Here is a 24,762-nt window from a genome sequence, read left to right on the forward strand (position 1 = left end):
TGGGAGGGCTGTACTTTGTCCATTTAAATTTTTAATGTCCTTTTACAAGTGCTTGACAGATCTTTTCCCATGTATAGCACAGGCTGTATACATGGCCACTGTGACTACAGTATTGTAGAAGCTGGTGGTTTGCAATTGACTGTTGGTTTTAAATACTCTAAATACCTTGTTTGTGTGCTCTAGGTCTTTAGGATGGTCAAAACAAGCACTTTAGTCTCTCTACTCCAGCTTTTCAGCACTCTTGCTCCTGGAACAGGTGAGTTATCCTAGTCATGCTACTTGTAATACTGCCAATAAATATTAAGAATCTTACTTTCTGCAGAAATGCTGACACCATTTACTGACTCAACTGACAATATTAATGAACTCACTTTGTGTGCAAGAAGTGAACAATATTTCAGTAGATGGATAAATGGTTGGATAAAGCTAGCATCAAAGTTATGGAACTCAAAAATTGCTTTTAAAGGGCCCATGTAAAGACAATCTAATGTATCTCTATTTTGGAAGTAAGAGTGTTTGGTGTAGTGCGTAGATATGATAAAAGTTTAAAACATACTGTGCAACCCCCAGTCTATACTGTTTATTCACTGGCATGTCATGTCATGGGACAGGAAGTAGTATCCAATAACTTTTGCCATGTCTCATGGGGCTAAGCTATGTGTGTGTGTGTGTGTGTTTGTGTGTGTGTGTGTGTGTGTGTGTGTAAGGCCACGTGCATTGAATGTTGATGGGATTTTTGCCAGAGTTGCATTTCTATTGACATGGACATTTTAGCAAGCAGTTGCTGATCAAGGTCAATACCACCCACTGCACAGTCCATTGTGGGTAGCAATGCCTTCCTTGGCGTGTTTCTGGTACACAAGTTGACAATGTGAATCAAGGAACGGTAAATGCCTGAACATATTTGTTGAACACTGACCATCATGCTTATGGCAAAGTAAGGTGATTATTAAAGTCTGAGCCCTGATAGTTGGTGCCAGATGGATAGGACAATTTCTTAAGTTGTGTGTGCTCGTAATGTACCTGGAATACGTCATAAAAAGTATTACCACCCACAGTGGGCAGTAATGATCATGATTGGAGGCATCTGGCTAGAAATGTCTGTGCGAACAGATAAATGACAAGTGGCAGAGATCACATCCACATTCAATGCAGGCTTTTTAAGTTCCATAGAATATGGCATATTTCCCATCCTTTGACTTTTGTCATTTCAGAGTACCTTGCCTTTTGACCTTTGTTATCTATAATTGTTTATTGTCCTTTCTGTAAAGCTTTCACTCAGGATACCCTCTACCCCTATGGACCAGGCTATAGGGACTTAGAAACCCCAAAGATGGATGATGGCAGTTCGCCAGAAATTCCTCTAATTATTCCATTTATCTTCTTTAATGTCCCGTACCGCTCTCTATATGTAAGTTTAGCCAAATCTCCCCTGTTTATAACTCCATATCTTTACAAATTACAAGAACCTTCTGTGGTCTGTGAAACTCACCAACCAACACTGCTTCTGTCCCCACAGGTGAACAACAATGGAGTGATTTCCTTCAATATTCAGGTGAGCCAGTTCACTCCTGAGGCATTCCCCCTCAGTGACAGTCGGTCCTTCATCGCTCCTCTATGGGCAGATGTGCACAATGGCATTCGTGGGGATGTGTACTACCGTGAGTCAACAGAGCCAGAGATCTTGGATAGAGCCACTCAGGACGTCAGGAAATACTTCAAGAATATGGTTTCCTTTACTGCAACCTGGGTTTTCATCACCACCTGGAGCCAGGTCACCTTCTATGGTGGCAGCCAGACAACACCGGTAAAGAACAGAGTCTTTGTGTAGCCTTCTGTCTGACAGTGACACTTGTAGATACAGATCTTGTACAAAAATGACCACATGTACAACATGCTGTTACCTGATGTTATTGATAGTTGCCTGTCACTGTTAGCACCAAGTTAGAGGGGTAAAGAAAACTTTGATGTCTGGTGTTTTACTATGCACAGATATACTAAGGATAATATTTGTTCTCATCACAGGTGAACACATTCCAGTCAGTGTTAATCTCAGATGGGGTATCATATTTTGCAATGTTCAACTATGGAGAAATCACATGGAGCACAGGGACAGCAAGTGGGGGCGATCCTCTTACAGGCCTGGGAGGAACAACTGCACAGGTAGCCAAGTGTCCCAGTAAATTTTAATGTTCACTTAAACCAGGTGTCTGATTAACCACAGAAAGGTTCTTTGGCTTTTATTTTTGGCCTGTTTTTGACCTCTGTAGTCAGGTTTCAATGGTGGAGATGTCAGCCACTTCTTCAACCTACCTGGCTCCCGCTCAAATTACGTGGTCAACATCGAGCAGACGACAAATGTCAATGTGCCTGGCCGCTGGTTCTTCCGTGTTGACACAGACCAGATAGACCCAGCCAACGGTTGCAGCTATAATGGTACAGAAAACATTTTTTTTCTGATTCTGGAGTGCTGGTGACTTGGTATAGATATCTGTGGCATTTTTTCTAGTCCTAATCATAACCATAACCATAAATATATGTTTAATAATGGGTGTATTCTCTGGTGTTCAGGGCGGTATTATCGACGTGGGGAGGTGTTCTGGCTGTCAGACCAATGTTCTCAGCGCTGCAGGTGTTTGGATGTGGACAATGAGGTCATTTGCCACGAGGCTCCGTGTGGCCAGCTGGAGACATGTGAGCAGCAGGAGGGTGCTTACTACTGCCAACCCACACGAACCAGCACCTGCGTGGTGTTTGGAGACCCTCACTATCATACCTTTGATGGTTTCCTCTACCACTTTCAAGTAAGATAGAAAGCAACCCTTTTAGTAACTTGGATATGTACATCCAAACAAATGTGAGATACATTTATTTTTAATTCTGATGTTCTCTCTATCTTTCTCTCCATTCAAATTTGATTCAACTCTGCAGGGTACCTGTTCTTACCTATTAGCTCGTCCATGCTGGGAAATGCCTGGTCTACCATCTTTCAGCGTTGAGGCCAAAAACGAAAACCGAGGCATGGCTACTGTGTCCTGGTTAAGAGATGTCACTGTGGAAGTGTATGGTCATCGAGTCACGTTGCCCAAAGGAACTCTGGGCACAGTACAAGTAAGGGTCCTGATGTAAATATTTACAACAAAGCATTACATCTTTTTCTTCTGAGCACAGGTGTAATCTGCCATGTTCAGAGTTCATGACTTGCCTCCATCTCTATGGTTTCAGGTGGACAGCCTCTTAAAGACTCTACCTGTCCAACTCCAGCTAGGTGCCATCAAGGTGTACCAGTCTGGTGTGGCAGTTGCTTTGGAAACTGACTTTGGCCTCTTAGTAACATATGATGGGCAGCACTATGCTTCTATCTCACTCCCCAGTTCCTACTTCAACAACACCTGTGGCTTGTGTGGTAATTATAATGATGATCCTGCTGATGACCCTGTGTTGCCAGATGGTTCACTAGCAGAGAGTGTTGTGGAGTTGGGCGGTAGCTGGCGAGCGGAGGACACTGATTTCCGCTGTACAGACGGCTGTGCCCAGAATTGCAGCTTGTGTGAACCAGCTGCTGAAGCCTTCTACTTCCGGCCTGACTACTGTGGTCTCATTAACAAAACTGATGGTCCTTTCAGAGACTGTCGAGCTGTGGTGGACCCTACTGCATTTGTCTACAGCTGTGTGTATGACATGTGCAGCAATCGGGACAACATTACGACACTCTGCCAAGCAATACAAGCATATGCTTTGGCTTGTCAGGCTCTGGGGGTCACCATCAGACCCTGGAGATCACGTTCCTTCTGTGGTAAGTTATTTTTTGTCACTTACATTAATTTTAATACTGGTCTGTCTATATCAACATTGGTTTGTAAAAAACCCTCTATACCTCTGTTGGTTCTCAGCTTTGCCATGTCCATTGAACAGCCACTACCAGGTCTGCACCAGTGCCTGCCCAGCCTCCTGCTCAGACCTGACCGCTCACCTATACTGCACACATCCATGTACAGAAGGTTGCCAGTGTGACCAGGGATATGTGCTGAGTGGCAGTCGATGTGTACGCCGCAATGAATGTGGCTGTGAACAAGATGGCCTCTACTATGCCCTCAATGAGACTTTCTGGGCAGGTGAGGGTGGAGAGGTGGGCAGCGATTGTTTCCAGCGCTGTGTGTGTGGCCCAGCAGGTGAGGTTAACTGCTTTAATGACTCCTGCCGAGAGGGTGAGGTATGCACTGCAGAAGTAGGGCTGCTAGGATGTTACCCTCGGAGAGAAGCTGTGTGTTCGCTGTCCCAGACACACGTCTTGGCTACGTTCGATGGCTCATCTATGCTCTTCCCAGATGAGAGCTCTTTTTACCTGGTAAAGACTTTAGGACGCCTGCCAGTCAATGCATCGGCAGTGGAGGTGAAGATCGGAAGGAAGCTGGTGAACAAGGGTCCCACCTGGAAGAGGCCTGTGGTCATCAGGGTTGCACACCTGGAAGCACAGATAGGTGGCTCTGATTTTGACCTTGTAAAGGTTTGTACAGCCAGCATTTCAGAAAAGACATACAAAAAGCTTTCTAATTATTAGCAATTAGCAACATCATAAAGGTCAGTTCTACATTTCTGAAAGCCTTAATCTTTAGCTGACGTCCAATCAGTTTGAACTCATGTATTAAATTAGCTCAATATATAATGATGAGCCCACATGATAATGACTTTTTTCCTTTTTTTCTTAGTTAAATGGTGAGCCAGTGGTCCTTCCATATGTCCATCCAACAGAACCTCTCATGATGTACCGTGCTCCTGGTAATGCTACTGTTGTGGAATGGAGTGGTCTAGTTCGTGCCCGCTACTCCCGCCAAGGCTTCCTTAACATCACCCTCTCTACCCTCTTCTACAACTCCACCTGTGGTCTTTGTGGCTTTTTTAGTGGAGACCCTTCTGATGACTTTCGTCTTCCAAGCGGCAGGCAGGCTGACACAGCTGACCAGTTCATTGAAGGTTGGAGGGCTATTGCTGATGACCTGACATGCAATGGTGACTGTGATGATCTGTACCGCATGTGTACGGATCTGCGGTCATACCAAAGCCCTTGGCTTTGTGGCAACATCAATGATCCCAGCAACAGCTCCTTCCTTGCCTGCCATGCTGCTGTGAACCCATCACCCTTCTTTAGGAATTGTCTGTACAATATGTGTGTAAGGGAAGGGAACCGCTCTGCCCTGTGCTCTTCTCTGCAGGCCTATGCTTCTGCGTGTCAAGATGCCCAGATCAACCTGGGGTCCTGGAGGAGTGCCACCAACTGCCGTAAGAAATAAAAAACCTCCTGTGATACCTCAGCAATGTCTTAGTGTTCCACATCTTCTGATATTCCTTTCTGTCTCTTTTCTGTAGCTCTGCCGTGTCCAGAGAACAGTCATTTTGATGAGTGCACCACTGCATGTCCACTGACCTGTGAGAACTTGGATGAGCCAGAGGAACCATGTCCATTTCCTTGCTCTGAAGGCTGCCAGTGTGAAGACAGCTATGCCCTTCGTGATGGGTTGTGTGTGGCTCGCAGTGACTGTGGCTGCTTTTACCTTGGCCGACAACTGGCCACCAACGAGACCTTCTGGACTGACTGGGAATGCCAGGAGCGTTGCTACTGCAATGGGAGTGACAACAGTGTGTACTGTACCTTCTCTCCATGCCAACCAGAGGAATATTGCCAAGAAAACGAGGGACTGTTCTTCTGCCAGCCTCGGACTGAGGCTATGTGCGTAGTAGCTGGATATGGTCACTTCTTGCCCTTTGGAGGTGTCCCATTTGACCTGCAGAGCAGCTGCTCACTTCGATTGGTCACCACAGAGTGTGGGGGGTTTGAGGAGGATTTAGAAGGAGATGGAGGGTTTGATGGAGGCTTCAGTGCAGAGATGGGTCCAGGGGGCCTACCTCGGTTTCAACTGTCGGCCCGGAATGAGGAAAGGGATACAGGGCAGGCCATTTGGGTGCGAGGCTTCGTAATGGAGGTGTATGGTTATGAGATTGAGGTGTCTAGAAGCTTCAAACACACAGTCACGGTAAGGAGAAGTAGCAGTACTAATTATTAATCAGAATTACTAATCACACAGTCTAATCTTCACTGTCAGTGTAATGTTAGTGAACCTCTGAACCTTTGAATTTATACATATCTGCACACCTGTGATGAAACACAGTGTCACTGATGAAATACTAACTGTTTGTTAGACAGAGTCTGTTGAAGGCTAGATATTTCATAATCGTAAGTATTCAACTGTAATTTTAATTTCTAAATAATTCACATTTTATGAAGGTCAAGCACTTCATGCTTATGACACAAAGTTATTTTTAATCAACCAGACAGGAGCAGGAGACAAAAGAGCACATTCCACTTCGAGAACATGAGGAATATCTGATTTCAGTCCCTGTCTGTTAACACGTTGGAGTGGAGTCAGAGAAAAGTACACACTTGAGTGATGGTTGGAAGAGGTTCACACCAACATCTAAAGATCTGAAGAACTTTAGATCAAATAAAGATAGGGAGGAGAGAGGAAAGATGGAAAAGGCTGGTTTCAGGGACCCTCTCTGTAATGCAAGATCAGAGCAGTGAGAAAGGGATGGAGGGAGTGAGCGAGACAGAGACAGGGATAAAGAAACTGAGATGTGGTATGAAAACTCTTGCCCTTTTTGAAAAACACTGTTGGAAACTGGACAAGGAAAAACTGGAAACTGGAAAAGGACAGTTTGTTTTTTATCCTGACATCCGGTAAATGGAAGTAGACCAAAGGTTTATAATGACAGTCTGTCTATCTTTTTTTAAAGGTGAATAAAGAGCGTTTATACCTTCCTCTGAAGTTGGGCCCAGGCAAAGTCAACATATATACATTGGGATTGCAGTTATTGGTGGAGACCGACTTTGGACTAAAGGTGGCGTAGTATCTCAAACTTTAAAAAAAAATTTATCATACCCAAAATGGTTGAGTTATAAATTTTTGTCTTTCTTTGTAATCTCCTCTCCACTTTAGGTGGCCTTTGACTGGAATACCTTGCTGTTGCTGTCTCTGCCCAGGAGCCTCTTTAATGCCACCTGTGGGCTGTGCCAGGGAATGCCCGTCTCTGGCCCTGCACTCAGTGTCAGTGAATGGGGCATGGCTTGGGCAGATCGTGACACCTTCTGTCAAGTGGGGTGTGGTGACTCCTGTCCTCGTTGTGGATTGGTAGAAAGAGGCCTAGCAGCTGATGTTCCTGCTCCTGCTGTGGATGCTGTGGGCACCACTGATGTTGATAATGCTAATCCAGCCAATCGTTTCCACCTGGCCGAGGGCTTGTATGTGTATGTGGAACCAGAGGCAGTGAGGCTATGTGGACTTATTATTGATCGTGGAGGTGTCTTTGCCCGGTGCCACAGCAAAGTGGCTCCAGCATACTTCTATCAGAGCTGCCTACAGGATACATGTGTGGACCAGGGAGCACGAGAGACTATCTGTAACTGGTTGCAGATCTACTCCAGTACGTGTCAGACACAGGGAGTACCTGTGATTGGCTGGAGGACCTCTACTCCTTGTGGTGAGTAACATGATATCTACTTACCCACACATCACACAGTATACAGACAATAGTACACCTCTGCTTTACTAGAAACACCTGCCATGTACTTTTAATTAGAGGTCACTTCATGACCTCTTCTCTAAAATGTTACAAGTTAATACATTTTTTAATCATGCAAAGCCTAACATTTGTAAGGGCTTGCTGCAGTAAACAATTTGTCCCCCATCTATGGAAGGCTGTCCCTACATTAAAACCCTCCTGCCCTCTGCATGTGTATCTAGTGCCGTCATGCCCAGTGAACAGTCACTATTCCAGCTGTATGATGGCTTGCCAACCCCAGTGTGCGCCAGCGAGGGGCCAGCGGGACTGCAACCAGCACTGTGTGGAGGGCTGCCAGTGTGACCAGGGCTATGTGCTCAATGGCAAGAGCTGTATCCTGAACCAGAACTGTGGCTGCTACACTGATGGCAAGTACTACGAGGTAAGAGGCGGCATTGAGCTTGGAGGCTGTAGAAGACTACATGATTTTACTGGTTGTTTAAAGTTTAAAGACTTGTGATTACGTATTTTAGACATTCCACTTAAGTAAAAACACACTAGTCTAGTCCTTGAAGAGAAGCACAACCAATCTCTTCTGTAGCAGATGAGCATGAACCTTTGGCACTATGCCTAATGCCAGCGGGATATAAAGGCCACCAGAACTGAGCTGTGGACCAGTGTAAATGTGTTCTCTGGATTGATGCTGCTCAGTACTTATAGAATCAGTGCAGAGTTTGTGGCCAGGTGGGATTGTGAACATCTTACATCCTGACATCACTAATTCTCTTGTCACTGAATTATTGCTGGTAACCAGATATGCTGGTCCATGCAGTTTTGTAGCTCGATGTTAAACAGTACATAAAATTGCTCAAAATTATGGACATAGTCTACAGAGATGCAACTGTTTCAGGTCATTTCTTTTAGATAGCACTAATAAAAGCAGGTCATATGTATCACTACAACTCATACTTTGCTTCAGAATAGTGGACTGGCAGCAGTGTAGCCTCAGCAAAGCGTACTTTTAGCATTGTAGCTTCTACTGCACCAGCCCATCACCAGCAAAATCTGAGTATACCAGCCTAGCAGCAGCATAGCCTCAGTATGGTGGGTTAGCATCAGCAGGACCTAAGCAAATCTGCTTAGTAAAAGAGTAGCCTTCCCCAAGAAAACTCAATAAAAAATGAAAAGTACTACGTGAAACACTGGAGACACATTTTTCTTTTCTCCTGTTTTTTTTTTCTTTTCTTCTCCGTAGCCAAAGCAGTTGTTTTGGAACAGTGACTGCACCAAGCGTTGCCAGTGTATAGGCCGGAACTTGATCCAGTGTGACCCACGTCGCTGCAAAACTGAAGAAGAGTGTACACTCCGCCACGGCGTCCGAGGTTGCTTTGCTCGCCGCAACCAGCATTGTGTAGCTTCAGGCGGAGGGGTGTTCCGGACCTTTGATGGTGCCTCCCTTCGCCTGCCCGCATCCTGCTCTTTTGTCCTGTCAACCATCTGTCACAAGCTTCCTGAGCTCTCCTTCCAGCTCATTGCCAACTTCGACAAGTGGAGCACCCCCAACCTCACAACCATCTCCCATGCCTACCTCTACATCAATGAAGAGAACATTCTCATCTCAGGCAGCACTGTCAAGGTCTGACACTCTTGGTTAGATATTAGGGCATTTGCATTTCCTTTTTAGGATCATTGTGATGACTGATAAATATTAGACATGACATGGAAGCTAAAGAATAGTGCAGTTACCTGTGAGATATGCGCGTGGGGTCTCGTGCATTGAATGTAGATGTGATTTTTGCCAGAGACAATTGCACAGACAATTCTAGCCAGACACAAGGGGTCACTATCATTATCACCTACTGTACTGTTTGCTGTGGGTGGTAATTAAGGAATATTAAATACCCACATATCTTCTGAAATTAAATGTCCCATCCTTCAGGGCCTTCAGGCCTCAGGCCTCGCTCAATCAGTAGTCAACATTTCTCACAAGATAACACGTCCATTTCGTGATGTTTATAATTAATGTTGATAATACAGTAGAAGTACAATTCTGCTCATCAGATTTACATTTGATACAAAATATTTAGCTAATGCTTATTTTTATATTTCATTCAGTAGTCTAAACTTGGCACCAAAACACGTAATTTTAGGAAATATAAGTACAGACACTAACAAGAAAGTTAAATTGAGTTTTTACAGTATTTCAACTTTTGCTTTGTTGAATCCAAAATTATTTTTTCATACTTTTGTCACTAAAGACCTTTTTCTTGCAATGTCTAATGTAAACTGGAATGTAAAGTTGTGTGTGAATGATCATTTGTTATGTCTATATGATTTTTCTTCTGCTCTTCTCAGGTAAATGGGACACCTGTGTCTGTGCCTTTCGTAACGGGTCTGATGACCCGAGTCTCTACGTCAGAAGGCTTTTTGGTTATCGACACACCACAGGACATCCAGGTACGGTATAACCGCTTCAACACGCTCAGCATCACCATGGGACCACGTCTGCAGAACAAGGTGTGTGGGCTGTGTGGGAATTTCAATGGTGACCCCACTGATGATTACATCACTTCCCGTGGCAAGCCGGCTGTTAGCGCCTTGGAGCTTGCCCAGAGCTGGAAAACCAATGGAATGCAGAACAGGTGTGTTTCTTTCTTTTAAATTAGTTTAGTAGAATGCACATTGCAAACCTTGTCACATTCTCCACTCTACACTGTTGCTTTTATTATTATTTTTTTTAGCTGTGATGAGACTCAGTATGTGGCCCTGGCCCAGTCCTGTGACAACACTGCTGTCCTGGACCTGCAGGGGGAGGACAGCTGTCTGAAACTTACCCAGCTGAAGGGCTTCTTTCAGCCATGCCATGGCCTGCTAGACCCTGGACCTTTCTACCAGTCTTGCTACCTGGACGGCTGCTACAACCACCGCAAGGCCCAAGTGTGCGGCTCCATGGCCGCCTACGCCGAGGCCTGCCGCTCCTTTGGGACGCTCACCACCAAGTGGATTGCCCAGGAAAACTGCTGTAAGGGCACGCTGCCACCTAGAGAACAGGAGGTGTAGGACAAGTGTAGAGATAAGGATGAGGGGAGGATAACTGTTATTCTACATCTTCATAAAATACAAAAAAAACATTACAGGACTGTGTAAATGGGTGCAAATATTAAAAGAGCTCTAGGTAAGTCTAAAAAAGAGACAAAGATATAGCATCAAATATTGTTATAACACTAAAAATATTTGACAAGTGGTAAAGAGAAAATTTATTGCAGAGAGGCTGACAATAATTACAGTCTATCACATACAATTTATATACCAATAAATAACTAGATCAACAAATAAAATAAGTGTGTAATAAGTCTGCCTTTTAAATTGCATGTCACATGTGCATATTACCTTGCAGCAAAATATTGTATGTGTATGGGTGTGTGTGTGTGCTAACTTTGTGCCTGGACCTGTCTTTAGCAGAATGGATCTACGACCCCTGTGCAGGAGAGATCTGCACAAACAACACATGTGAGCAGGAGAATGGGGGAGACCTGTGTGGCTGCCCAGAACTGCCTAGCACAGACAGTGGTAAGCTCTTAGGAGGAAAAACTGTATGTGTGTGTGTTCTTATATGTCCATATTGCAAGTTCAATACGCTTGACCCGAACTTTTAGAAATCCTGACAGGATGGCTAACTAGCAAGCTGGCTATTAATGATAAAAAAATATAATTACATTTAGGGTTTCTCCTTCTGTTTGGTTTGGTTTCATACATAAACCTAAATGCACCAAAATACGCATATTGCCTCTTCTGATTTCACACCTGATTAATTGAACCACATTAAGGGTACAAACATCCATTTTAACCAGACCAAATAGTGCCGGTGCGAAAATACCCTTAGTTTCCTTCAAATAATCAAGCTGCCTTGTGCGTTTTTCCCTCTCGCACCCCACACTGGTGTCAGAAAGATCCACACAATTCAGCATGGTTCTTTTAAGGGCGCTCTTTTTTTTTAGGCTTATCACACACTTATTGAGTTTAAAAGCACACAATGAATGAAGCCAACTACAACCACATAGTCCAAAATCACAGAGAGGTGATTAGAATGGCTACTAACTAGTGGTGTGCCATATCGTACACAGTACTGTACAATATTATACCCTAAAATATTGTGCCATACCCCCCACCCCCAATTATCACATAATGCAGGGTACTACTTTTTTGCTGTTTTTAGCTAAAGAAAAATTCACACTGTTCTGATTTCCCATTATATATCTACTAGAGACAGATTATATCTGTCCAGTATCATTTATTTTACTTTAATCCTGAATATTTGGAGATATTTGGAGTATCATGTACATAGTATCATGACATTTTGAATCATTGACTTCTGATACAAATCTGATAAATTCTTAATTCTTAATCTTTTTAATATCTCAGTTAGAGGTGTGCCATATCATATCATATGCAATAAGACAATTTTATTTTAATTTTGTTGCAGTAGTGTAGTTTTAAAATATTTTTTTAAACTCTAAGAATATCGTTATCATGGAAACACCATAAAATATTGTGACAGAGCTTGGTGTAAACATTGCAACAGGGCAGTTAGCAACTTAGGTTAGCACACGCAACTTATCACAGTCTGAACAGTAATCACAGTTACAACTGTAATAATTGTCTAATTTCAAGCAAAAGTCTAGTCTAATCAGGTTTGTTTGGCTAGGTTAGCTACCTGGAAAATGTAAATGATATGTAGCTAGCTTGGTTACCTCAGCTGGTAGGCTAATGTTAGCTTAAGCTAGGTACACTAAAAAATATTAGCTACACAGATAACATGAATATTTACTTAAACATTACTTCATTTTAGTTATACTTTTTGACAAATATATACTTTTTAAAACAATACAATTGGGTATAATGACCAGAAAGACTCCAGCCAGTAAAACAAACACTGTAGGTTACTAGTTAGCTACGCTAGTTAGCTAGTTGTCTAATTTTATAGCTAGATATGCTAAGCTAGCTAACATGTAAGAGGGCTAGCTAACTAGCTAAACTAGCTAATTTGTCAGTCACATAAATTGCTCAGAAAAATACATTTTATAATACTGATTTTCCTTGAAATAAAACAAACATTACTAATTAAGTAGTAAGTAGTAAAATGTCTATATGTTATATAAGTGGGCTAGATTAAATTTTGCTGCATTCATTTGTTTGTTGGTCAGTGTAACATTAAGTAGTTTAGTTTTTTGACTGTGTCAAGCTAAATTTGAAAATAGATATTGGGTATAAAACTTAATACTTTGAAAACTAATAAATAAAACTAAACAAAAAATATGCTTAGTATTATTTGAGAAACTGCTTTTTATTATAAATCTATACTTTTACTTAATGTTTCCTAAGAGTCTATATTTTTGCAGTAAAACTGTACATCAGTGAAATTTGCTGATCCTTGCAGCAATGAGATTGAGCTTTTGTTTTTACCAGTTTATATACACTTCTCAAAATAAATATGTTTATATTTAAAATCTACATTTTACTTACACCTTTTAAAATGTTTTTAATGTTTAGTTGGACAGCTTACGCAAATATACAAATTACATATTAAATACTATTAAATAGTGGCATTAATAACATGACTAGTGTCCTCAGTATACATTTCTATCATTTTAGTTACAAACAAGCAGTTATTAAGTACAAATTAGTGGTTCCAAAGTAATATAACTTAAGTACAGACCTATTTCAGCATGATTTAAGTATACTTTCTTTTCACAAGGGTGTTCCACCAACGCTCCCGCACTTGCCTTGCAGCCTCCTGTAGCTCAACCTATTGTTCACGTCACTATTTGTGTGAGCCTCAAGACTTACGATTATATTAAACATGACTAATTTTATCTGAACGCCATTCTGACTTAAACCTTCAATTCTAGCCACAGAATGATTGAGATGACATGACCTACAGTGGAAATTTGTCTGCAACAGTGAAATAGCTTGAAAATCGTTTGGTGTAAGACGTTGGTCACATTCATGTAGTTAGAATTTTTCTTTTTATTATTTACTAACATAAATGCTGTTTGTAGATGTCTAAAAATGTTGTCACTATTAGAAATCACATATAAAAAGCACATTAATATTAATGTCAGTGAAGTTGAAAAGCATTAACGTCACAACTTAAACAGTTTGTGCTGCATCGTAAATTTTGATGTGCCTGACTTGAGTATCCCACTTCAGAAGGTCTTCACGTAGTGCTTTCTGGTGGGAAACTCATTTTTCACATAAAACAGTGAATTACAGTGAATTAGCTAGCCATTTGTCCAAAGGTTTGTGAAGAGCAGTGTTGCTAAAATGCTACAGTGGTTTCCACAAAAATTCATGGTAAACCACATTTAAATATGTGCATATCAGTAATCATGTGATTTATTTTTTATGTTTCTATTGCATACACTAATCATTCAGTGTATCCATCTGAACAGTACCTGTACCACATAAAGTAAATAAGCTAAAAGCAAAAACAAATGAGAAACTTCCACTAACATAAACTGAGGAGATGCTCTGTTGAATTAGAGTCACAAGATTCAATATGTTGATTGGCAGCAGTTAAGAGTTGCCAGTGTGGCTATATTTGACCATTAAACAGCATGTTGTGCTTTGAAAATACTCAAGACATTTTAAGCTTTAGTCATTATGCTGAATGAATGAGTCAGGCCTCACACATGTCCACCCTCTGTTACTAAGAATACTTACAAAGCCGCTAAAGGTGACTATACATCACTTCTGCTGTTCAAGTGTTTCTTCCTGCAGTCTTTCATTTCTAAACTTCTTTTCCTTTTCTGTCGTCAAGGAGAGGATGACATCATCCAGGCCGAGGTGACATGCAAACACGCGCAGATGGAGGTCTCCATCTCTAAGTGTCGCCTCTTCCAGCTGGGCTTTGAGAGGGAGGACGTGCGCATTAATGACCAGCGCTGTCCAGGCATCGAGGGTGAAGATTTCATCTCCTTCCACATTAACAACACCAAGGGACACTGTGGTTCCATAGTGCAGGTAAAACACCCACCACCCTCACTCTCTCCATTAAACCATAGAGCAAGGATGTGCACAGTTTTTACCAAAGGGCTAACACATACAAACAACCAGAGGACTGTGAAAAACTGAGGGCCAGAAAGAATACATCAGTTGTGTCCTCAAAATCACTCTAGAAGTCAGTTGCATTTCTCAGCTGTATAGAAAGGGCAAGGGATTAAGTCTATTCATAGACTTTATCTTCCTTTCAGAGGAGAATCTCTTTTTAAAATGCTATATAGACCAAGACTAGGGTTAATTCCTGCATTATAGTGTTCGTAAAATGAACCCAATTTTTACCCACATTTACATGTCAAGGGTATATTACTGGAAGCAATAAATAAAAATAAATATAATAAATAAAGTAATACTTTTTTGAGTTACAGGCCAACTAAATCACATTTCTTTCAACAAACTAAGGGATTTTTTAAAATCCAAAATTAAGTCAGTAACACTGATAAAAACAGCAGGATTAGTTTTAGAAATTAAATAACTGGCAAATAACTTCTGTATTCACCAACCAGTCCAGTGCAGACAGCTAGCTGACCTATATATTAATAGCTAATGAACTGTTATGCAGTAATGCAGTTGTGCAGTTTTTCTGCTTAACCATTTGTCATTAAGTATTTTAAGCATTAAGTATTTAAGTATTTAGCTCTAAACTTATAAGGGCATTTTTTGTTCTTAATTCTTCATTTGTTGTTATATTAAGTCATTTGTTTATTTTGATAAAATAAGTAATAAATAACTTCAGGTGCAATGAAAATGACATACCTGTAGGAAATTGAGATTCAGTAGAAACTGAATGTGCTAAAACTAGTAGATTTATGATGATCAAGCTGTCTAAAATATGACAGAGTAGCTGGTGAATAAAGTCTGCTCAGTACATTTTCTTCAGATTTGACAGTAATTTGTTTTTCAGCTTTTTGTCTGTAATGACTTGGGCGACTGTTTCTCATAATGCACTCTTCATTGTGCTCTCATTCTGCCTCTGCCTGAGCCAAATCATCTACTGTAACAAAAGTAATTCAATTCAGAACCACTTAGACTCTGTGTGTATCTGTGTGTGTGTATGTGTGTGTGTGTATTTTTGTTCATCTAGTCAAATGGAACACACATCATGTACAAGAACACAGTGTGGATCGAGAGTGTGAACAACACGGGGAACGTGGTTACACGTGATAAGACCATCAACGTAGAGTTCTCCTGTGCTTATGAGCTGGACATCAAGATCTCCCTGGAGACCGTGCTGAAACCCATGCTGAGGTCAGAGGTCAAGCTAGTTACCTATTACAGTGTGTCGTTAAACCGTATCCCAGGGCTCACAATGGTCCTATGGGTTCACATGTTCCCTAAGAATACAGGTCCTTATGCATGAGCTCTGACGTCAGTCCTGAGGGTAGAGGCAATCTGTTAGTGACAATCTTAGTGAGAATTAATGGAATCTGTGTATTTTTAACACTGTGCTTAAGCCCTCTTCTAACATCTCGGTTTTAGTGTTTAGGTCAGGGGATCGTGAAGGACAAACACTAATTTTACTACTTAATTCCATATGTGTCCTTTGATTGTTTTCATGTATTTAACATTAATTAACATTGAATAGGAAGGTGTGTCCACACTTTTGATTGTTACTGTATTTTTTGAATACCTTCAGGAATTCAATCAGTACATGAACATTACGAACATAAATTGTGCTGCATATATCCCTCAGGACAGTAATATTTCATAAGGTAGATTGTGGTTTTAGACACAACTGGGGAGATCTGTTGGCGGCCCACCAAACCTGGGTATCAAACCCATAGTGCTCAAGCTACTGAATCATCATTTCCCTATCTGCTGATCTATAGTAAACATCAGGACAAGAAACATGTGAGATTACTGAGCTCTTTATTTTAGGAGACACATTTGAGCAGAAACAGATGCTGAAATCTTCTTTGTCTTTCTATCTGACCTCATTGTTGTATAGGTAAAACTACAGAGATTAGGATGTGTTTTCTTTCTAAGTCACCATGACTGAAAGAACCCTTTCTATCTTTTTGGGAACATGTTGTTTCACTTTGGGAGAACTCTGTCAACTATCAACCAGATTAAAGTGATTACCTCTAATTAACCTGCGCCTTGAATAACCCTAGAAAAAAAAAAGTCTTACATATTAACATCTTGTTGCTATAAACAATGTGGAACAATGTTTATATATACTTATACTTAATGACCTCTCTAGGAGAGAAATAGACTACAGATATTTTTACAGGCAATTAAACATGTCTCAACATGTCTCTCATGCTCTCTCTCCCGCTCTTTTTCACTCTACAGTGTTATAAACCTCACCCTCCCCACCCAGGAGGGAAACTTCATCACTAAGATGGCTCTGTACAAGAACGCATCGTACCGCCAGCCGTACCGCGAGGGAGAGGTGGTGCTCAGCACTCGGGACGTCCTGTTTGTGGGTGTGTTCGTGGAAGGGGCTGATGACAGCCAGCTTATTCTTATAGTAAACATGTGCTGGGCCACACCGTCCCGCTACAGCAGCGACCGCCTCCGCTACATCATCATAGAGAGAGGGTGAGGAAATCTCTCTCTCTCACACACACACACACACACCCTCCCTTCTCCTCTCTCAATCACACATACACTCATGTTTTATACACCACAGAAAAAAATGTGATTACGTGTCCCATATCCCATATGTATTTCAGCTAAATGTCATAACATTCCATATGATAATGAGTGATAAATCTGCTGGATATCACAGTGACATTATATCATAGGTAATACATTACAAAAAAGGAAATAATACTTATTTTTCTCTCTGATAAGGCATTTTGTAAACATAGAAAGATAAACAAAAAGGCAAATACTATAAAACAAAATAAAGACTATAACAAACAACAAAATCTAACATGAAAAAAGGACTATCAAAAACTCAAAAGTCAAACAAACAAGCTAACAAAATAAAAAATAACAAACCATACAAGATCAATATTACAGAAGGATAAACAGAGCTGTGGGTCAAAAAAGCACCACAGAGAACAAAGGAAAACATGCCAGGGCGTGACTAGGGGCAGGGCTGGGGCGGAGACATGAGAGCAGAGTAATGGGAGAAAACAAAACAGGCTGGGGACAGAAAAGCAAGACAGGAACAAGAAGGACCAAGAAAGGAAGAAAATGAGACAGACAAGTGCTAAGGGTGTGACATACTATACGTCTTAATTTACATCATTTTTATAATTTTTTGCATTTTAAATATTTGCCCTGTAAATTATTACAGTTGTGCATCTCCAACTGGATATGCAGGACGTTATCTGACCCCTGCTGAAACAAACAGCATGGCCAGTTCAAACTGGTTTAGCTAGTTCAACAGCTTAGCTCTTGACCACCACAGTAAATGTTTTTGTTTAATGTTAAAGCTGGTTTTCAAGTATGATGAACCTGACAAGCAGCCAATATGTTCAAGCTTGACCAGGCTCAACTAAAATCAAATATATGTTTTCACTTGAATGACCAGCACTTCAACCACCTTGACCATCAAAGACCAGTTTATATTATTCAAAAACACCTTACAGCAAGCAAACTGCATTTGGTTTCTTGCATTGTTGACCAGCTTTTTATCCACTTTAACTATCAAAGACAAACCCAATTTTTATCCCATTTTCTCCTCAATTTACAAGGCGAACCCACTCATTAGGACTCCCCCTATCACTAGTAATGCCCCAACACTAGGAGTGTGAAGACTAGCACATGCCTCCTCCAACACATGTGAAGCCAGCCACCACCTCTTTTTGAACTGCTGCTGATGTAGCATTGGCGAGTATCATCACAGCGCACTCAGAGAAAAGCGCAGCAACTCATCAGCGACTCCATACATCAGCTTACAGATGCCTTGTGCTGATCAACATCCCCCTTTAGAGTGATGTGGAGAGAGAGCACCATCTACACTCCCAGAGAGAGAGCAAAGCTAAATGTGCTCCAACAGCTGATGGCAAGCTACATGAACGGGATTCGAACAAGCAATCTCCCGATCATAGTGGCAGCGCCTTAGTCCACTAGACTACCTGGAGCCAAGAAAGCCAATTTTTATACAGGAATTCAGATTTTTTTTATCACATATTATTGCTTTACGTCATTATGTGTTACTACTCTAGTCCTCCATTTGTGTTTCAGGTGTCCTAACATTAAGGATAACACTATTGGCATGGCTGAAAATGGCGTGTCCCTGACCTGTCGCTTTCACGTCACTGTGTTTAAGTTCATTGGGGACTATGATGAGGTTCATCTGCACTGTGATGTCACACTGTGTGACTCTGAGACCAACGCGTGCAAAGTGGTGAGAACACCAAAACATACCCACGTGCCAACACACACACACATTCATTCAGTACCTGTACAATGATCTTTTGTTATACAGCTGTGCATCATCACCGCTAATCTACACTAATGAAACTGTCTTGCAGCATTCTATAATTTACAATGGTTTCTTTAATTCACATTTATCTACATACAAAAGGATGCACATACTTATTATTTAATATTTCATTGACGCCATAGGATTTTAACTACTCAGTCAATCCAGTCTGTTCATAATCCAAACGGCAATTTAGAATTTTGAATTAAATTTATGCTTGTGATGATACATTTATTATGTATTACTTTTTTTAATTTAATGAATGATTTAGATATTATCATTTTGAATACTGTTCGTGTTATTTAGTAGAGTGATATTTTATATCCCAGGTAACACGGCTAAGTGCTTGGCTAGGTGCTTGAATTTATACAGTATACAGTATATATATATATATAAATATATATAAATATGTATAAATTCAAGCCATGAACAAAATACATTAGTGGTACTGCTACTCTAAACATATAACATTTATTTTTTATTTGTGTATGTATGTAAGAAGTGTGTTATTAACTCAATCTTAACCATAATAAACCAGAATTTGTTTAAACAATACTGTGACAGCATTTATCGGGGGTAAATTTCTTAGTTTCTTAGTTTTTCCAAGTGGTTAAGACAGGAAGTCAGTAGACACTTTGATCAAACTATTAAGTGTAGAAATAAGTGTTGAAACTTTGCTCATTCTTAATGAACTTTAATTCATTTTTGCACAGCCTACAGCAATATGTTCCCATGTTTTAACGACTTAGTGTTGTTTTATTTCTAGAACTGTCCACACAACCGAAGGAGCTACTCAGAATACAGCCAGCAAAAAGAGCACATACTGTCAGTGGGACCAATCAGACGACGAGGTACTCTGTGTGTGTGTGTGTGTGTGTGTGTGTGTGTATGTGCGAGGGGGGATAATGATAGCTGCAATAGAGTGCTTATGTGGGCTTGTAATTGAAAAATGTAATTACAGCTGTGTCCCATTTCTTTGTATGTGTGTTGTAGAGTCAGACTGGTGTGAAGAGGCAAATGGTGGCTGTGACCAGATCTGCACAAGTCAGGTAACAGGACCTGTGTGCAGCTGTGTGACAGGAATGCTTCAGAGAGATGGAAAGAGCTGTCGTGGTGAGCCACATGCACACACTTACACACATACACATGACCTGCTTTAAAGGGAACCTAAGAATGTATTCTAATTCGAATAATCTTGTTTTGTTGTTACATGATGTACAAGGTTGAAACACGCTTCAATAACCAATGAATGACTAATATACTTATGGACATTTTTAGCTTATACCTAACAAGTTGTAGTAAAATTGTGGTAGTATGCAGTAGTTGAAATATGCTGCCTTAAGGTGCTGTTTACAAACAAAGCTAAGCTCAGTCTTCATACTTGAACCTTCAGAATCACATTAGGTGTGAGTGTGATCTATGGCAGAAACCACTGCTTACTATTGAAAATATACACTAATTGATAATCCTAAATTCACCAAAAAACAAAGAATATTCTAGTCAGTTCTGAAAAAATATGTTTCTGAAGTGGAGCCGAGTGGTCCAGCAGTCTAAAGCGCTGCCACTTTGATCGGGAGATCACTGGTTCGAATCCCAATCATGCAGCTTGCCTCTTTCCCCTCATCACTCCTAGGGTGATGTCAATCAGCACAAGGCGCTTTCCTCCGAGTGTGCTGGCTACTTGGCAATGTTGCCTCAGCAGCAGCCCGACAAAAGGCGGTGGCTGGCTTTACACGTGCCTTTACATTTAAATTTCTAAATAAATAAATAATAAAAAAAAAACAAGCAAACAAAAAAACATTATATCACATGTAAAGCATGGTGGGTGTGTTGAGGTTTGCTACCGTATATAAAGAAAATCAGAAACTTTTTGTTTCTTAACTCACTCTCTTTTTTATATAAAAATAGAAATATTTTTCTCCATGATTTAATAAAATTAAGTGAGATTACTAATAATTTACACAAACTTATATCCAAAACAGTCATTGTTTTCAGTACAGTATATTACATAATGAAAACAATTTTTTTGCATTTGGTAATCAATTGACTGTGTGTTTTTCAGTTCTCTGAAAAAATAATTAATTTACATGATGTTCCACCCACACAGACCTACACCCACAAACATGCACACGCGTTTCCCCTCCATATTAAATGTCAGTAGAATCATCCTTGGATGACACCTATCTCTGCCTGACTGTTCCGCTCTGCTGTAACTCTAAACCAAAATGTATCTCATGCATACTGTATGACTTCAGATCCAGTTAAAGATGAACAGAGAGTGTGACTCATATACACACACATACAATACCTCTGCCAAACACATTTACATAGGTGTGGGCATTATGATAAACATTTCGTATCTATCTATCTGTGTCCATCCATACATGTATGCCCTCTTACAGCAATTACTCTCTCTCTCTCTCTCTCTCTCTCTCTCTCTCACACACACACACACACACTCACTGACTTATCTAACATATCTTTTTTTTCTTCATCTTTCACCATAGCTACCAGTTCCAGCAATGATCTACAGCCCCTGGCTCCTTTGGTTGCCATTGGCGTTGGCGTCACCCTCCTAATACACACACACACCTCCATGCTTTTCTCCTAACGCCAACTGAACCATGGCCGCAAGGAGGAGAAAGGGAGCAGTTGAAAAAAAAAGAAATGAAAAAAATAATGGAGAAAGAGAGAAGAAACAGAGGGACAAAATAATAAAATGGGAGTGCACGTAACAACCACACACTGCAGGCCGGAGGAGCTCACAACATCACCAGCAGCTTTTCTCCAACTGCAGAGAACTGTGACCACACACCACGAGGCGAGGAAGCCCATGTCCAGCTGTATATGGATGCACTCCAAACGGAAAACGGCTTCGGTCCGACACTTTGTAAAATAAATCCATTTTTTAAGACACTTGTCCAAAAGAACCTTGGTGCGTGGACCAGCCCAGAGCAAGGCCGCCTGAGACGTTAGAGATAGAGAGTCAGATACTGATTATCACAGAGTAGGAAAGAGAGACTAGCGAGTGCAGTTTACTAGATTACAATGATGCCTGATAAAATCCACACTGTGGAAGCTCGTGTTGCAGTGAATGGATACAATTCTCAGCGTGGGTTATGTGTATGTTTGAATCCTACTGTAGTTCTCAATTTGCCATGATTTGTTGATTATTTAATTCCCCTTTTTGCCATGATGAAGTATTGCTAAGATAAAGCTTTGTTCTGCACTGGATACATTTGAAGCATTCAGTGTTTTTTAAGTATTTTCAAACACCATTAAAGGAATAATTTGTACTATATGACAACAATTTCAAAACACTGGAGAGATTTGTCTTCCCCATTCCAAATTCCCCAGACTCCCAGTAACGCATGTTGGTTGCCAGGTTGAGGACAATCAACCAACATTTTCTAGTATGATTGCATTGACCAACAGTAGTCTTGATCACTTAACTTAATTCAAATTCTTGCTGCCTTGACAACCCAGCTACACATGAACCACTGGGTATGAATGTGAGATTCAAATGTGGAAATTACTTAAAATTCCAGTCCTTACTAATAGTTCTAAAAATTGGCCAGCTAAGAACTAGCTAACTGCTTAGGCTTAGTCTTTACCTGTTCAAAAGAAAATCAGACAGCTCGACAGCTGTCATACTTTTACTTCTCTCAGCTTAGGGACCTTTTTAAAAGAATGTTGAGGCTGCACCATTATGTGTTTGCACGCTATGGTGTTCCATATCTGGCAACCCATGGTTTAGCAATAGGACTGGGGAATGTGAAGTGGGCAGAATTTAACTTCATATCTGAGAATTCAGAGAAAAACAGACTGGTTGATGCACTGCTGCCAATAGATGCTTTCCTGAGCATATGAGTACAGAAATTCGAATACATATTGATCCTTTGATCATATTCCCATTTATTAACTACATCAAACCCATTCCAAGTGAACAACCCAAATGTTATACTACAAAACCAACACAAGTATTCCATGTGCCTTTGTTTATGATTAGCCTATATATTTTTTTACAGGGTTAGTGATTAAACCTGTACATATTGCCCATTTTGTGAATGAACCGTGATGATAAATGTACTGTATGTGATGCTGAATAGACATGACCATCAATATCACATCACTATTACTCAATACTTGACCTGATTCTATGGGAATCCAGAGGAACGTGTGTAATAATCACATCACATGGACTGTGGGTCTACTGTACAATTTTAATAATAATGAGTTACATGACAGATTAATGATGAATGAAGAATGATGAGAAAAATGTCTGCCTATACCTCCTTTAATGAGGATGTTTTAGGCTGCTGTAGTGTGTTTTTTTTTTAATCGCTTATGTTTATTTGAGAATAAAGTGAGCACTTCTACTCTACATCTACTCTACCCACTTCCAGTCTATTCAGGGTGTTTAGTCAGAGAGAGGCACAAGCCAAAAATACAAGGCTGTGTGCACGTATTCATGTATTTCACTCTTTTTGAGGACCCGGTGTGGCCATAATAACAGAACATGAGAATGGATTGACGTTGTGGGGACATTTGACTATAAAAATGTGGAGATGTAATTTGGAAAGTTATGACTTTAACTATTTGTTTTTTTTCTGGTTGTTGGTGTTATATATGGCTCATTCTAGAATTCCGGGTACATTTCAATACTCATCAGTCAACTCTGTTATCATTTAACTTTTTGAAACATTTAAACCATTAACAGAGCTGATGGTAACAGAGTTTGTGCCGTTACTCTATGTGACAAACTCACACTTGTGTCTGCATTGAGTATTTTTTATAAATAATTTCAACACATTATTATTTTTAATAACTTATGCTCAGGATTTTATACACATTAATAAAATTTGACAGCATTGACCTGGACAGACATCAGATATTACTGTAATTACATATTCTAAAGAAAAACAGGTCCTCTATGCAAAATTGTAAAATTTAAGCTGAATGTATAAGTTAGAAGGCAAAGATGGTCAATAGTGTCTGGACTGGGAGATATTGTGCCTAAAATATAAATCAAACATTATTAATAGTGATAAATAAGTATAATTATTCAAATTGTTGACTGTTAATAAAATAAATATTAAAATAATAATGTAAGTATTTAATGTAAAATAATATAAATACAAATCAAATGTAAAATGTCATGCTCCCTCTGGGTGGGTAGATGCCATTCTCTTCACTCCTCGTGTGACTTTGGTCGACACAGGCGTCTCTTAGCTGGTGTATTGAAAATGAGGATCCGACTCTTGCCTTAAAGTGCTGCAGTTAGACAAGATTTGGTGGTGGTTTACTTCACATGTGTCGCAGGAGGCATGTGCTAGTCTTCATTCCTCTGGTGTTGGTTGGAGTTTTTACTAGTAATGGGTTTTTACTAGGGATTGGGTAATTTATTAAAAAAAACAATACATTAAAGTTAAATGCATTTAAGAGGTGAGGAAACTAAAAATATCTGAACTGGGAAACATTTAATGAATATTTTGTGTATTAATTTTTTCCTAAATATATATACATCAAGCATTATTAAGGAAAAAATAATCTAAAAGTTGTTATAAAAATTATGATTATTGTTATTATTATTAATGATACTCATCATTATGATCAACTATTCATTATATAATTATTATCAATAATCAATTATTAATATTATTACTTAATATAAACAGATTCAATAAATATTTTTTAGGAAAATGACTAAATGAGATATAAGAAACCTGAAATGTACCTCAATTCTGGAATGACCCATGTAG

At 40.1% G+C, this 24,762-nt stretch overlaps 1 protein-coding gene across 1 annotated transcript; it reads left to right on the forward strand.

Annotated features, from left to right (window-relative positions):
* Positions 1 to 23,435, forward strand: tecta (tectorin alpha). Its single transcript, XM_022667668.2, has 24 exons — positions 1 to 256; positions 1,272 to 1,807; positions 2,026 to 2,163; positions 2,271 to 2,436; positions 2,572 to 2,804; positions 2,932 to 3,111; positions 3,226 to 3,796; positions 3,894 to 4,507; positions 4,710 to 5,280; positions 5,368 to 6,032; positions 6,793 to 6,897; positions 6,996 to 7,536; positions 7,800 to 7,999; positions 8,813 to 9,193; positions 9,913 to 10,199; positions 10,299 to 10,579; positions 11,017 to 11,127; positions 14,378 to 14,580; positions 15,701 to 15,864; positions 16,912 to 17,160; positions 18,760 to 18,922; positions 19,767 to 19,851; positions 19,994 to 20,113; positions 21,508 to 23,435. Exons 1-24 carry the CDS (start codon positions 193 to 195, stop codon positions 21,609 to 21,611), a joined length of 6,732 nt encoding a protein of 2,243 aa, XP_022523389.2. The 5' UTR covers positions 1 to 192; the 3' UTR covers positions 21,612 to 23,435.
* The last annotated feature ends 1,327 nt before the right edge of the window (positions 23,436 to 24,762 follow it).

The sequence above is a fragment of the Astyanax mexicanus genome, chromosome 1 (assembly GCF_023375975.1).
Source record: "Astyanax mexicanus isolate ESR-SI-001 chromosome 1, AstMex3_surface, whole genome shotgun sequence".
In the NCBI taxonomy this organism is placed as follows: Eukaryota; Metazoa; Chordata; class Actinopteri; order Characiformes; family Acestrorhamphidae; genus Astyanax; species Astyanax mexicanus.